The sequence below is a fragment of the Echinops telfairi genome, unplaced genomic scaffold, assembly GCF_000313985.2.
Source record: "Echinops telfairi isolate 266 unplaced genomic scaffold, ASM31398v2 ScPeMD7_70;HRSCAF=299, whole genome shotgun sequence".
NCBI classification, from domain to species: Eukaryota; Metazoa; Chordata; class Mammalia; order Afrosoricida; family Tenrecidae; genus Echinops; species Echinops telfairi.
In genome coordinates, this window is record NW_022103968.1 from 44,957,311 (window position 1) to 44,972,235 (window position 14,925).

Here is a 14,925-nt window from a genome sequence, read left to right on the forward strand (position 1 = left end):
CATCCTCTATTTTTTTCTTTTTCTAATTACCACAGGTATTACAAATGTTTCCTTTGAACAAAATCGGAAAAGTGTACAGTGCATGATAGTCTCAGATTAGACTACCTCTGAGTCCTGACACGTGGAATTTGCACGGGGCTTCCTGGGTGGTACCAACATAAGCTTGACGGACATAGTCCACCCAAAGGTACCGCAAAAGGGAAGTCTAGTGATCTCCTTTACAAAATTAGTTCTTGAAGAACCCTATGGAGCCTATAGAGATGCAATTCAGTTGGGAGGAGCCAGGAATTATTATTACTGTTACTGGTCTTGTTCTTAGTTTTTGAAAAAAATGTCATATCAATTACGTTATTTCACCTATGAGCCTTTTATCTCAATTATGGAAAAGAAGTGCTCCTACCAATTAGCTAACATGTGGGAATAAAACGAGAATATGAATTCCCAGTACACTTTAATTATCACAATATATTTGTGAGTTAAATCTTACTACCAGTTAATAATTCTTACAAATTTACAGTTACGAGTTTCTATGAGTTTAACATAGGTTTTGTGGGCTTTTTGGGGGGGGGGTATGTGTGATTGTTTAATTGTATTTTTAGTTGCTTAAAGTTAGATAATGAATATGAAATCTAAAAATAAAGGCGTAATAATATATTAGCCATATTTGACATTCCTAGCATTAAACATGAAAGAGAAGATGCTACATGGAACACTATTAATTAATGGTTTCAAAACTCTGCTTTGAAGAGCCCAGGGTATTCTGTGAAGAGGCCTACGAAGAAGAGATCCAAATAACAGAATCCAGCTTTAGCTTCAGGCACAAAATTCTGGTTGAATCAGGTGTACACTTCACTGTTTAAATTGTTTCACAGCTTCAAGAAATGTCAAAAATATATGCCCTAATGCAAAAGAGGGAAAAAAGCAAAAATAGGAGGGCAATAACTAAAACCTTTTATGATTACCTTTGCTTTATTTTGGTCAGATTGCTGGGATTCTTGGGAAATGCCAACACCAGAAATATGATCCTGACGATATTTTTTTGGAGAAGTAGAGGAATTACATTAATTTGACTTGTAGACAGTATAGTCAACTATTCAACATTAAGTTTCGATGATACAGAATACACAAACACATGGACATTTAGTAGAAAAACTTGGCATATTATAAATATATTTAAAGCTTTTATCTACATATGTTAACAACAAATTCAATTTGAAAACTAGAGGACACAATTTTAAAATGCAGCATAGAGATACTTTTACCAGTATTATTGGTACTACTATGGGTCCTTGGAGCTGAAATTGAGTCATGCAATAAAGTTAGTTGAAAGGAACATTCATTTGCTGCTTATAGTCAAGCCACCTTGCAAATAGGCATGTACATACCGGATCATCTGGATTATATTGAATAACATATTCTATCTGTCCATTTGGGCCATCATCTATGTCTGTAGCTCCATTGTCTCCTGAAAATCCTGTAAATATTGTGGTACCAACTGGAGTGAGCTGAAAGTACATAAAAGAAAAACCTTAAATTATCATTCTATAGGCCGCACTCCACAATTGTTTCAGCACACTAATCAACCATTTTGTACATATGTGAAGAGTAGGCACCTGCCTGCAATCCCCAACCTGAAGCATTTTCAAAAGAAGCCTTGCAACTTTTCCATGGAAGCTTTTTATACAGTCTGAAATTTCAAAATTCATGATCTTTGTTCTGAGCAAAGAAATGTTACACACTGCTTTAGTGTGTAACCCATGTGGACTCATTTATTACAACTAGTATCTGAGCTGCTGTGAAGGAAATTCATCTGTTGTTTCTCCTTTTTTAAAAACTTGATGCATTGTTATACAGAAGCTCGGATTTAAATTGCAGGAAGTTTTTAAAAGTATTTTTATTACTTTAAAACAAACAAACATTTAAACACATCAGAGAGATCAATGAAACAGACATTGTAATTTTATGCAAATGAAGTTAAAGGGAAGGGAAAATGGGGACAAGAGAGGTACATTTACAGAGGATAAAGGGAATGGGGGATCTTTTCAGTCCTTTAAATGTTGGTTGAATACAAATTGTCACATGACAAGGTCTGAAGAAATAGTTACCTATTTTCATACAGGATAAAAGAAATGTTGAAGGAGAAGATGAAACCATGATCTGACATTTGTCTACAGCCCTAGCGTCATTCCCGTCCTTCGATTTTGAGTTGGAATCCTACCCAAAGTTACATCTCAACTTAAAAGATGTCACCTTCTCCTAAAACACTTCTGTATTTCAAAACATGGTGTTCCTTATGATTTGGCTTTGATTTTATACTTTTGTTCCTTCATTACTCTGCTGTCACACTAAATATAGAAATGCACAAATTTTAGCAATAAATAGATGCTCCTATTTTATAGGTCAGAGCCATTATTTTTCACAGTTTTGTTTGGAAATGGAAATGCAGTTAAGGTGAGAAAAAAAGCATATTCTCTAAACCCAAAACCATTTTCCAATTTCCCAATTCTTATTGGCCATTAAACTTTTAGAAATGTTTTTTTATGGCAGAAGTTGATTGGAATAAATGGTTTGAAAGACTATGAAGTGCTATGGCATCTTCATATTATCTTCAATTCATATTTTTGTCATTGACACATTTTTAAGTCAATTTAGAAATTTCATTTTCATATAGGTAAAATAACTAAAATTTAGTAGTTTAAAATAAACCATACATTCATTTTAATGTTATAAATGCATTTAAATGTATTGAATATTTTAAAACAATTATGCTTAGTGATGAAATTAGTGAAAGATGATAGAGAACAGACTATACAACACAAAGGATAGGACTAATAATTTATTTGATTATGTCTGTAATTTAAGGCTAATACAAAAAACAATTCCATTTCAAATACTCTCATTTTAAGAACTGACTATAATTGGGAATCTTAAGAGAATTTACATGCTAGGTTTTTAAAGTAATTCCTTTAAAGTAGAAATATATATTGAAAATCAATGTTATTACTTGATATTCTGGAATGGAAAATAAAAGAGAAACAAGTACCTAGAAAAGAGGAGGAAAAATGCTTACAATTTCTAGCATTCAGGGGTTTGAAAATTCTTTAAAGATAATTCTAAGTTCTCTCTTTTTTTACGTTAAAATAATTATTTTAATTTACATAAAAATGAAGATGATAGAACAGTTTCACTTATTTGCTAAAATTAATGAGCTAACACCTGTTTATGATTTTTGTAAAAATGTAAAACTTTATTTTCCAACAATGATAATAAAGTGTTTAGTTGTTAATGTGGAGCTTTTATGCAGTGTCCATCTATGATGAAGTTTGACATTTGTTTAAAACTCACTGGCATTGGAGTTAATTCCATCTCTTGGCACCTCTACAGAGGCTTCTGAGTCTGTAAGTCTGTATTGGTGGAGACAGCCTCACTTTTTTCTAGTAGCAGCTGCTTGGTTTGAATTGTTGACTTTGTGAAGAATTTAGTAACCCAATGCCTAGTCCATAGCCCCACTGAGCCTCCTTTGGAATTTGTCTACACACCAAGCAAACTTGCTGCCTGCGAGTCAATTACAACTCACAGTGACCCACTAAGGCAGGAGAGGATTGCCCCTGTGGTTTGCTATACTGTAATGCTTTACGAGAGTAGAAATCTTTATCATTCTCAGGAATGACTGGTGGTTTCAAACTGTTGACCTTGCAGCTAGCAACCTCTACTGGTGAATTTTGCTCTTGTCCATAGGTTTATGTTCATGCAAGATTCTTCATTCTCATTTCCGCTAACAGAATACAAAAACATCACTTCAATATATACAAATGTAAAATGCAACCCTAAAAGAAAGCATGCCTCATCGACATGGGGAAAGTAGAGAGCAGAAAAAGAAGAATTGATGCATCCGGATTGTCGTGCTGGCAAAGATATCAGATGTACCATGGATTGTCGAAAGAAAAAAACAACTCTGTTTTGGAAGAAGAAGAAATACAGCTGGGATGCTGTTTAGAATAGAGGATGATGAGACTTAATCTTACCTACTTAGGACATGTTATAAGGAGATCAGTCTGTAGAAAAGGCACCATGCTTTGTAAAGAGAAGAAGCCCCCTATGGAGATTAATTGACACAGTATCTACAATGAGCTCAAACATAACAGCAATCATGAGGATGGATCAGCACTGGAAGTGTTTCATTCTGTTGAACAAAGGGTGCTTCCCATATTTAATGTGTGATCCAAGACTCAGATGTTGGACATATTAATAGATAGCCTGAGCTTTATAATAGTTTGTATGTATATGTGTGTGTGTGTTTAAAGGTGAAAAAATTGAAGGTAAGGCATTATGTGCTGAAATTTAAAATGTCCTATTGAGGAGAACTGGATTTGATGCTACAGGATTGCTGTGAACTAGAATAGACTGAATGGGAGGGAGTGGGTTTGGTTGTTTTTTTATTTGCTCTTTGGGTGGGGGGTACTTGATGCCAATAAGCAGAGGAGAATAAAAATAGGGACATCTACAAAGTTAACAAATTATCATCGATTTTGGAATCTAATTTCATTACTTTGCTTCACTTAAATACCAACAGAAATATATATGTATGTACATATATGTGCATGTGGGTATACACATATATAAAAAAACCTGGAAGCACTGTGGTTAAGTGCTAGGTTGCTAGACTGAAGGTCAGCAATTCAAATTACCTGCTAATCTGTAGGTGAAGGAGGAAGCTGTGACAATTTTCTTCTATAAAATTATTAACAATCAAAACAAAACAAACTCACTGCCAACAAGTCAATTCCAACTCATCTGGACCCCAAAGGACAGGGTAGAACGGCCTCTTTGCATTTCTGAGATTGTTATTCTTTGTGGGAGTGAAAAGCCTTGTCTTTCTCCCCCAGAGTGGCTGGTGGTTTTGAACTGTTGACTGTGCTCTTGGCACCCTAATTAGTAATGATTAAGCAACCTGAGTTCCTGCCTAGGAAAATATATGGGGCCATTCTATTCTGTCTGATAGGGTCCAGATGAGTTGGAATCAACTTGATGGCAATGGGTTTTATACCTATTAAATAAATGTATAAAAATAAATATACACATACCCTTATCTGGACTTAAAATCACTGTTTTCTATACAAAAGACGTGTTAACCAGATGCTGTGTGGATTTCTGAATATTATGTATTGGGTACAGATTTTTGCATAACAGTCAGATTGTCTATTACAATCAGTGTCTCTATATACATTATTAGTCACCATTTTCAGGACACATCTGTCATGCAGATGGTCATACACTGTGTCCTGTAACATTTTAACAAGTCTCAGAAATATAAATTTGGAATTTTGAAGGGCCCTCTATGCAGAGGAAAATCCTCAGCTCGAGCAGCTGCCTGGGGGTGTCATTTATTTAGCTCACGCTTCTCGCTTCACAAATGCTTTTCGACAGATATTGAAAAATGCATGCAATGCATAGATACATTTAAATGCAAACGTTAAATATGATCACCAGGAATTAAATGAAATATTTCGAGAAAATGTCAATGGTAAGAGAAATTAGAATGTGAATGTAAAAGGTCAGCAGTTCTTTATTTTCAGATATTTTGTGAGTTACAGGCATTTGAGCCAACCCAAATATTAAGAGCAGCTCTCCAAAAAGAAGATTTTTGTCCTCCCTAATATTACTTGCCCTCTCTCTCCAACAGAATAGAGAATTCACAATCTTCTATAAATACAAAACAAATATGAGTAGTAATTCATTCACTTGGTTGAGAGACATAAATGAGCAGAAATCACGAGGTTTAAGTTTGAATCCTCTCTGTTGCTGTCTTTGTTTACCTCTGTAAGCCCTGATTTGCAGCAAATCTTCTTGGGAAGTCAATGCCATTACCTGTGAAAGAGCTAGCTTAAATGTTGACGAATACTTTAGACCTCTATTTTGATGTTTTATTTAAGATTATAATAAATGTAGAAACTTAGTGACACTGTAGACTAATCATTAGGTTGCTGACTGTAGGTTCAGTAGTTTAAGCCCACCAGCCATTCCATGGGAGGAAGTTGTGACTACCTGCTTCTGTAAAGATTTAAGGTCTTGAAAACCTCTATAAGATGGGATGTCAGACTGACGTGACCGTACTGAGATAAAGCAGGACAACTCGATGGCAGTGTTTGTATCTTCAGGTTTAATAAGGTAAAGACATCAATGCTTCATAAAGGTAGCTATGTTGCTGTTGTTAGGTACTGTCAAGTTGGCTGTACTCAAATGCATGGGGGCAATAATGGAAGAAATTTGGAAGACATGGCCTATTATGTTAATTGACTTTTAAAAGCAATACATTTGAAACAGGCTGTCATTGTTGAAAAAAATAAACAAATATTTGAATTGAACCATATATATGCCCATAAGTAACTCTCACAAATAGAGTCAACCAGTCATTTAAAAAAGACAACAGGAAGAGGAGCTTCAAGATGACCCCCAGGTAAGCAGCCCATAGGAGCAGCTCCAGTGGGTCTGGTATTCAGGAGGTCAAGTGAGAGTGTTTTGGTGAGTAGAGTGGTCCCCACAAAGACCTGGGGGCCTCCCTGTCTGGGGGATGGCCCTGCCCTGCATCTGCTTTGTTCCAAGCCCCAGAGATCTGGGTCCACATAGTAGGGATTTCCCGCCAGCAATGCGACCTTTGTGAACCTCAGTTGCCGCCCACCAGTACCCCCACCCCACCCCTGGCTCAGTCAAGACCCCAGGAACTGGACAGATGTTGTGTTGAGCTCCTCAATGCCAGCCTGACCACCACATAGCAACTATCCACTCGTGGATCCCACCCCGGGAACTACGCTCTTCTCCCATGGTTCCCTTCTCTCCAGAGGACTGGGAAGCAATTATGCCTACAGAATCTGGTCCCTCCCAGCAGTTATCCAGGGCCCAGGGCCTAACCCACAGCACATTTGATCACCTGGGGTTGGGGCACCCAGCAACATTACCTGGATTACTTTCGGCCCCATGCAGTCGTGTCCACTGTTTCAATGGGGCAAGGTGCCTGCCACTTCCATGGCACATCAGCTCAATGCAACCTGTCTCTCTCTGTCCTAAGAGTAACACCTGCACTTCCTGCCAACCATTTCCCCTAGACTGCAGCTTCCAGCAATCCCCTCCGCTCACAGCTTGCACAGCGCACTTGCAGGCCCACCAGGCTCTCCACCTTGGCCAGAGCTGTGGATTGTCGGATTGTCGCGAACCCAGTCCTTGCAGACCCACTTGTCTGCTCTAAGTGGCACCTGAACTTCCTGTCCACCATTTCCCTGACACTGATGCATCTAGCAGCCCCTTCCCTGCTCCCTCTTCCCCTCCCAGCCAGCCATCATTGTGGGCCTGCCAATGATGCTACCTTGGCTGGAGCCAAGGATGAGCCCAGCGAGTGCCCAAGCTATGCGGCTGTGGATAGGCACAGCCTGGGTCTCTTCCAGCTCATGGATCGTTGCTGGCCCAGCCCCTCCCAGCCCACACAACAAGCAAAACGGTGGAGAGTTCATCCCTGGTCCAGAGGGCAGTCTTCCCCAAATCTAGCCTAGCTCCGGAACCCATGGGGCCAGCGACCAGATTCTGGGAGCTCACCAGCTCATGCCAGCTACACCACGTTAGACCCCAGTGGGGCCACCAACCACCCATTGGCCCCCTACAGTCCTTTCAATATACTGGGAGCTATCCATCAGTCAAATTGAGTTCCCCACAGCTGTCTCCACTGGTGCTCAAAACCTCTCAAGCTGTTGACCACTGATTCGCTGTAGTACCTGCCGACACAACAGCCTGACCCACCTCCATAGTAGATCATAGGCAGCCCTTGAAAATACTGTTGCCAGTCACACAGAGAAAGATTGCATGGCCTTTTGATCTCCCAGAAATATGGCACCCAGCTTTTTGAAATGATCACGTAAACAACAGCATTCGGCATCACTCCCAAAAAGTAAACAAGAAAGACAAAACACAAAAGCAGGGCTAACAGCACGCATAGAAGAATCTGACGTGGGTCTTCCACAAAAAGAATTTTTCGGAAGGCTGCTTGGAGTAATACAGGACATGAGGGAATATAAACAGACTAAGGATGTAACGATAGAGGAAATGAAGTCCACGATAGAGGGGATGAAGTCCATGCACCAAAGGGAAATACAGGAGCTAATGAATGAAGTAGTAGAAGCTGCACACAAGATCACAAATCTCATGAACAGACTAGAGGAGGCTGAGAACCATATCAGTGATCTTGAAGACAATGACGCAGACCTCAGCAAATGAGAAAGATAGTCAAACAAGATAATAAAAGATTTGAAAGAAAACCCAAGATCAATGGCTGAGGCTATGAAGAGGAATAACATCTGAATTATTGGCCTACCAGAACAAGACACAGTGAAGACAGCAACAGCTAAACCAACAAGAGAATTTCAGAAGACTTCCCCACCTTAATGAATGAGAATCAATCACTCATACAGGAAGCAGAGAAGACACCAATTAGACTAAACCCCAGGAAGAACTCCCCAAGGCATATAATAGTTAATCTGTCCAACTTCGGAAAATAGAGAAAATCCTAAGAGCATCAAGAGAAAGGAAGACAGTCACATACAATGGCTCTCAGGTAAGATTATGCTCAGACCTATCAACAGAAACCATGAAGAGGAGGAGAGAGGGAAGTAGCATCTTCTAAAAGTGGAAAGAGAAAAACGCCTCCCTAAGAATCTTCTACCCTGAAAAATTACCTAGTAAAATAGGATATATAAGGGTTCCAGGACAAGGAAAAACTTAAGGAACACACTGCAAGACCCCCAACCCTGTGGAAGATCCTTGCTGACTCATTATGGCCAGAAGAACAATGTCCACCAAGCACAAGCAGGAGAGCACGATATAGCCCAACTCCAACCAGAAGCCAACAAGCTCATAACAATCACCAAAATAACATGGCCTTAGAGCTAAAAGAAGGCAATAAAGAAGCTCCCCCACAAAGGTACAACACAGTGATAAGAAGGGTGATAGGAAAGCACCCAAAACACATGGCACAGGATGACAGCAGTGAATCCACAGTTCATGATAATAACTCTAAATCTCAACGGCCTTTACTCCTACACTAAAAAAGAAAAAGGCTTGTCGACTACTTGGAAAACATAACCCATCAATCTGTTGCCTGCAGGAAACACATCTTAAGCTCGAAGACAAGAGTAAACTAAGAATAAAAGGCTGGAAGAAGATATACTAGGCAAATGGCAACTCAAAAAAAGCGGAATCTCGATCTTAATCTCACACAAAATTGATCTCAAGGTTGAAACCAGAAAAAGAGATAGGGAGGGGCACTATATAATGCTCAAAGGCTCACTTTATCAGGAAGCAGTGAGCATAATAAATATAAATGAGATACCTGTGAAATTTGCCTAGCAAACTATTCAAAACATGAAAAAAAAGATATCACAGATTCAACAATTATAGTAGGTGACTTTAATACACCACTTTCAGAGAAAGATAGATCATAGGGAAGGAAGCTCAGCAAAGACACTATAGAGCTAAAACTACAATTAGGCAACTAGATCTGATAGAAGTATTTAGAGCATTCCATCTGAGATAGTTTATTGTGGCATCCTGGCCGATAAACACAAGTGGGATTAAGTGAAGGGCAGAGAGAAAAACGGCTTGGTGAGCCTCACCTTTCTTGTCATTCGCTCTTTGATAATCGGACCAGTGTGCGGCTGCCTTGCTTGTTCTGTGCCTCAATTTAAAGGCTACACTACCTGTGGGACACCTAGCCTGTGAACTGTGTCACTGTAAGTGGAGGTCCCTTTAAGACATCTCTGGAGCTGGGGACTGGCAGTTGGTGACCTGGCAGACAGTTGGTGACCTGCCTTGTGAGTGGCTGCTGTGCTGACATAGCCTAGCTCTCTCTATAAATAGAGGAAGATCTGGCAGCAGACTAGACTTGAAGGACTGCTAGTCTCTCACAACTCTCTCTCTCACAGGAGTGATTTGCAGTGAGCCATTTGTAGTGCTTTATAATTTAACTGTTTATTTCTTGTATTATATATTTATTTGTATATGATTTAACAGTTTATTTCTTGTTATATATCTAATTATCTTTATAAATAAATATATTAAATTATCAGCAATTTGGTTTTATCTTGCTAGAGAACCCTGTCTGAACACTACAATTAGTCAACTAGATCTGATAGACATATTTAGAGCATTCCATCCAGATGCAAAAAAAATTCACAATGTTCTCAAATGTGCATGGCTCATTTTTGAAAATAGGCCACATGCTGAGACACAATTCAAGCCTAATAAATATAAAAACATAGAGATTATGCAGACATCCTTCTTGGATCACCATACCATAAAATGAGCTCAATAAAAGGATGACAAGAAAAACAAAGGCAAACAATTGGAGGATGAATAATCATCTGCAACATGAGTGGGTACTGACCCAGATTAGAGAGATCAGAAAGTTTCTAGATGCTAATGAGAATAAAACAAATAAAAACTTATGGGATATGGTGAAATCAGTCATCAGAGTTAGCTTGATAGCAATTAGGGCATATATGAAAAAGGAAGAGAGACTTAGAACAGATATGCTCTCACAAAACTACCAGAAATTAGAACAATGTCAACAGAACAATCCCTACAATAGCAAAAGAAAAGAAATAATAAAAATCAGTGCAGAGTTGAACTACTGGGAAGACAAAAGAACGATGCAGAAGAGCAATACAGCAAAAAGCTTCTTTGAAAGGATCAACAGAATGGACAAACCGCTGGCAAACTTAACCAAAGAAAGGAAAGCACAAACAACAATAGCTACGATGAGGAATTAAACGGTGAATCACAACAGACCCTAATGAGATTAAAAAGATAATCACAAAGTACTATGAAAGTCTGTACTCGAATTCAACAATGTGGAAGACATGGACAAATACTTGGAAAAAAAATTCCTCCCTAGATCATCCCAGATAGAGGTCAAGAACCTAAACAAACCTATAGCAAAAGAAGAAATAGATATAGTTATCAAGAAGTTACCAACAAAAAAATCTCCCAGACCAGACAACTTCACAAGAGAATTCTACAAAGCATTCAGGGAAGAGCTAACACCGATTCCCCACAAAGTATTCCAGAATGTAGAAAAGGATGACAAACTACCAAACTCAATTTACGAAGCCAGTGTAACTTTGATACCCAAACAGGGCAAAGATCCCACAGGATTAGAAAACTATAGACCAATATCTCTAATGAACATAGATGCAAAAATCTTTAACAAGATATTGGCCAATAGAATACAAAAGTATATAAAACATATCATCCACCAGGATCAAGTAGGATTCATTCCTGGGATTCAGGGATGGTTTAACCTACAAAAATCCATCAATATTGTACACCACATTGACAAGAAAAAATATAAGAATCACATGGTAATATCTATAGATGCAGAAAAAGCATTTGACAACATCCAACATCCATTCTTAATTAAGACGCTCAAAAGGAAAGGAAACGAAGGCCAATTCCTCAAGTTAATACAAGCTATCTACAAAAAGTCGACAGCTAACATCATAGTCAATGGAGAAAAGACTAAATCAATCCCACCGATAAAGGGGAACAGACAAGGATATCCCTTGTCCCAACTTCTATTCAATATTGTACTGGAGGTCCTAGCTAATAATATAAGACAACAGAGGGACATCAAAGGTATTCAACTGGGAGAGGAGGAGGTGAAATTATCATTATTTGCAGATGACGTGATTCTGTATATTGAAAATCCCCCAAACTCCACAACCGGAGTAGTGACAGTGATAGAGGAATATGGAAGAGTGGCAGGATATAAGATCAACAAACAGAAGTCGATTTGTTTGCTATATACATTGGACAATACCATGGAAGAGGGGATCAAGAAAGCAGTACCCTTCACAATAACCAAGAACAAATTACAATATCTAAGCATTTATTTAACAACAACAAAAAAGACCTATACAAGAAAAACTACATAATCCAACTACAGTAAATTAAAAGTGACCTCCACAAATGGAGGAATATTATGTTCATGGATTGGAAGACTCAATATAGTAAAGATGTCTATCCTACCCAGAGCACTATGTAAGTTTCACGCTGTCCTGATTCAAATACCAACAACCTTCTTCAAAGAATTGGAAGGACTGGCCACCAATTTCAAATGGAAAGGGAAGAAGCCCAGAATTATCAGAGAACTCCTCAGAAGAAGGACAAGGTTGGAGGGCTTGCTTTACCTGACTTTCACACTTACTACAAATCCACAGTAGCCAAAACACTGTGGTACTGACATGACGACAGATACTCAGACCAATGGAAAAGAACAGAAAAACCCAGAAACAAAACCATCAATATATAGACAACTCATCTTTGACAAGGGCCCCAAAAGCATCAAATCGGAGGGTGATGCCCTATTTAACAAGTGGTGCTGTAAGCAATGGAAATCCACATGTAGAAATATGAAACAAGATGTCTACCTCACCCCATGCACAATAACAAACTCAAGGTGGATTACAGGCCTAGAAGTAAAACCCCAAACCATCAGGACCATTAGTGAAGGAATCGGGACAAACCTAAGAACCTTGACCCAGGGTATACAAAGGCTAACTGCATTAGGGCAGGGTACATACAAAAGAAACCTGAAATTAACAAGTGGGGTTTACTAAGGATAAAGCACCTGTGTGCATCAAAAGACTTTACCAAGAGGGTAACAAGGCAACCCACAAACTGGGAGAGGATTTTTAGCAATGACACAATAGACAAAGGGTTTTTTACAAAAATCTACAATATCTGCCTTGCCTACAAAAAGAGGAAATCATTTACCCCTTTGAAGAAGTAGGCAAAAGAAGTTTCACTAGGAAGGAGACGCATATGATCAATAAATATATGAGAAAATGCTCCCGTCAGTAGCCACCAGATCAATGCAAATCAAAACAACCATGAGATACCATCTAACACCTTTGAGGCCAGCCCAAATCAGAAAATCAAAGAGCAATAAGTGATGGAGGGGATGTGTCGAGATAGGAAATCTCCTAAATTGCTGGTGGTCTTGTAGATGTACAGCCACTATGGAAAGCAATCTGGTGATACATAGAAAAAATGGAAATTGATCTATTTTATGACCCAGCTATCCCTCTATTGGGCATATACCCAGAAAAGGTAAGAAATGAACCACAACCAGTTGCATGTGCTTCAATGTTTATTGTGGCGCTATTCACAATTGCAAAGAGTTGAAAACAACCTAAATTTCTACCGGTAGATGAGTGGATCAGTAAACTCTGGAACATACACGCAATGGAGTACTATGAACCACTAAAAGACATTGATGAGCACATGAAACACATATTTTCATGGGAAGAGTTGGAGGAAATTATGCTAGGTGAAGTCAGCCAATCACAAAAGGAGAAGGACAGCATGAGTCCGCTGAGTAAGTGTAACCAGTGTGGTAGGTATAGAAGAGAAGCCACCTATATGGCAATTTTCGGGCTGAGGTACAGGGAGTCGGGGGGTTAGACCAAACCCAAGGAGGTACATATTGTTCCAACACAAAAAGAGGAAAGGGAGATGGGGAGGGAGAAAAGTGGGGGGTTGTGAAAGTGAGATGATGACAGAGCGAGCAGGGCACTAACCCACCAGGCGGAGAGTACTGGTTTTGTCTCCACAGATTTGGATTGGCCTGCAGAGCCTACCATGGTGCACCAAACCATGAGGACAACATGGCCACGTGGAAGAATACATGAAAAGAGAGAGCTACAGGGCTGGCCCCAACCAGAGACAAACTGCTCTCAGGAATAGGTGTGACAGAGAACAACACTAAACCTACAGGTTGGGGAGAGGGTCCAGCCTGCCACACTCACACAGAAGCAGACCATAAAGGAAGAAGAGAAATAGAAAGCCTGACTGGACCCCACGCTGGCACATCAGGCCTGGAGGATTATGTCCCTCTCTATAGGGAGCAAATGGGACACAGCGGGGACTAGGAAGTTGACAACAATTCATGTCACATTGTCCCCTTACAGGAGCACACTGTGACAGAGGACAATTCTGGGGTCACATGATTGGGAGGTAGTGCAGTCTGAACCCTCCACAAGGGGGCGATCCAAGAAGGGAACATACCAGACCGGCAGATGGAGCAAAGCAAAGCCACAGAACACCGGAGGAACCCCGAAAAAGAGACACCAGGCCGGGAGGGGTTGTTCCTGGACAGTCGTGAAGGCCAGCGAATAAATCTGGGAATTTTTATATTTTTTCTCTTATCGTTTTTTTTCTTTTTTCCCTTTGCTTTTTCTTCTTGTTTCTTCTCCTTTTCTCTTTTCAATCTTTTTTTTTTTAAATCTGTTTGGGCTATGTCATAGTCAGTGTGCCTACCTCTATAAGACAGGCATGGGAAGCGTATCTGAGAAGAAAGCAGTGGGACCAACAGTCCCTGGGAGACCTGGGGGTGGTGAGCAGTCAGCATCATAGACAGGGGAACAATTAGAGTATTAGATTCAATAACAAGGAAGAGATAGGGATCCAGGTTAGGGGGGTGGGGGGTTGTCAGAGCAACAGCAAACTAGCTGAGAGGAGGTACCAAGAGATAAGAATTAGGGGAAAGTGATGGGGCAGGAAGAAGGTAAAAGGAAACAGAGGAAGGACCCAGGAAGCAAAGAAATGGATAGAGGTATAAATATAGAGGTGTATGAATGTAAAAACATCAATCCACAAAAAAAAAAACAGGTATTGGCACATGTACATATATTTATATGGCAATACACTGAGGTCGTGGACGGACTTTGGGCCTCTGTTCATACCTTCCCTCAATACAAGAACACTTTGTTCTAACAAATCAGCATCTGAGATGTTCACCCTCCAGACACAATCGCTGAAGACAAAACGGGTGCATAAGCAAATGTGGTGAAGAAAGTGGATGGTGCCGGCTATTAAAAGATA

The 14,925-nt window shown here is 39.6% G+C and overlaps 1 protein-coding gene across 1 annotated transcript in view; it reads right to left on the reverse strand.

Annotated features, from left to right (window-relative positions):
- PCDH15 (protocadherin related 15) overlaps nucleotides 1-14,925 on the reverse strand; it is a 952,716-nt gene that overhangs the window by 541,769 nt on the left and 396,022 nt on the right. The window contains exon 6 of the mRNA XM_045291300.1: nucleotides 1,386-1,505. Coding sequence (XP_045147235.1) covers nucleotides 1,386-1,505 — 120 coding nt within the window. The remainder of the gene's footprint in view (nucleotides 1-1,385; nucleotides 1,506-14,925) is intronic.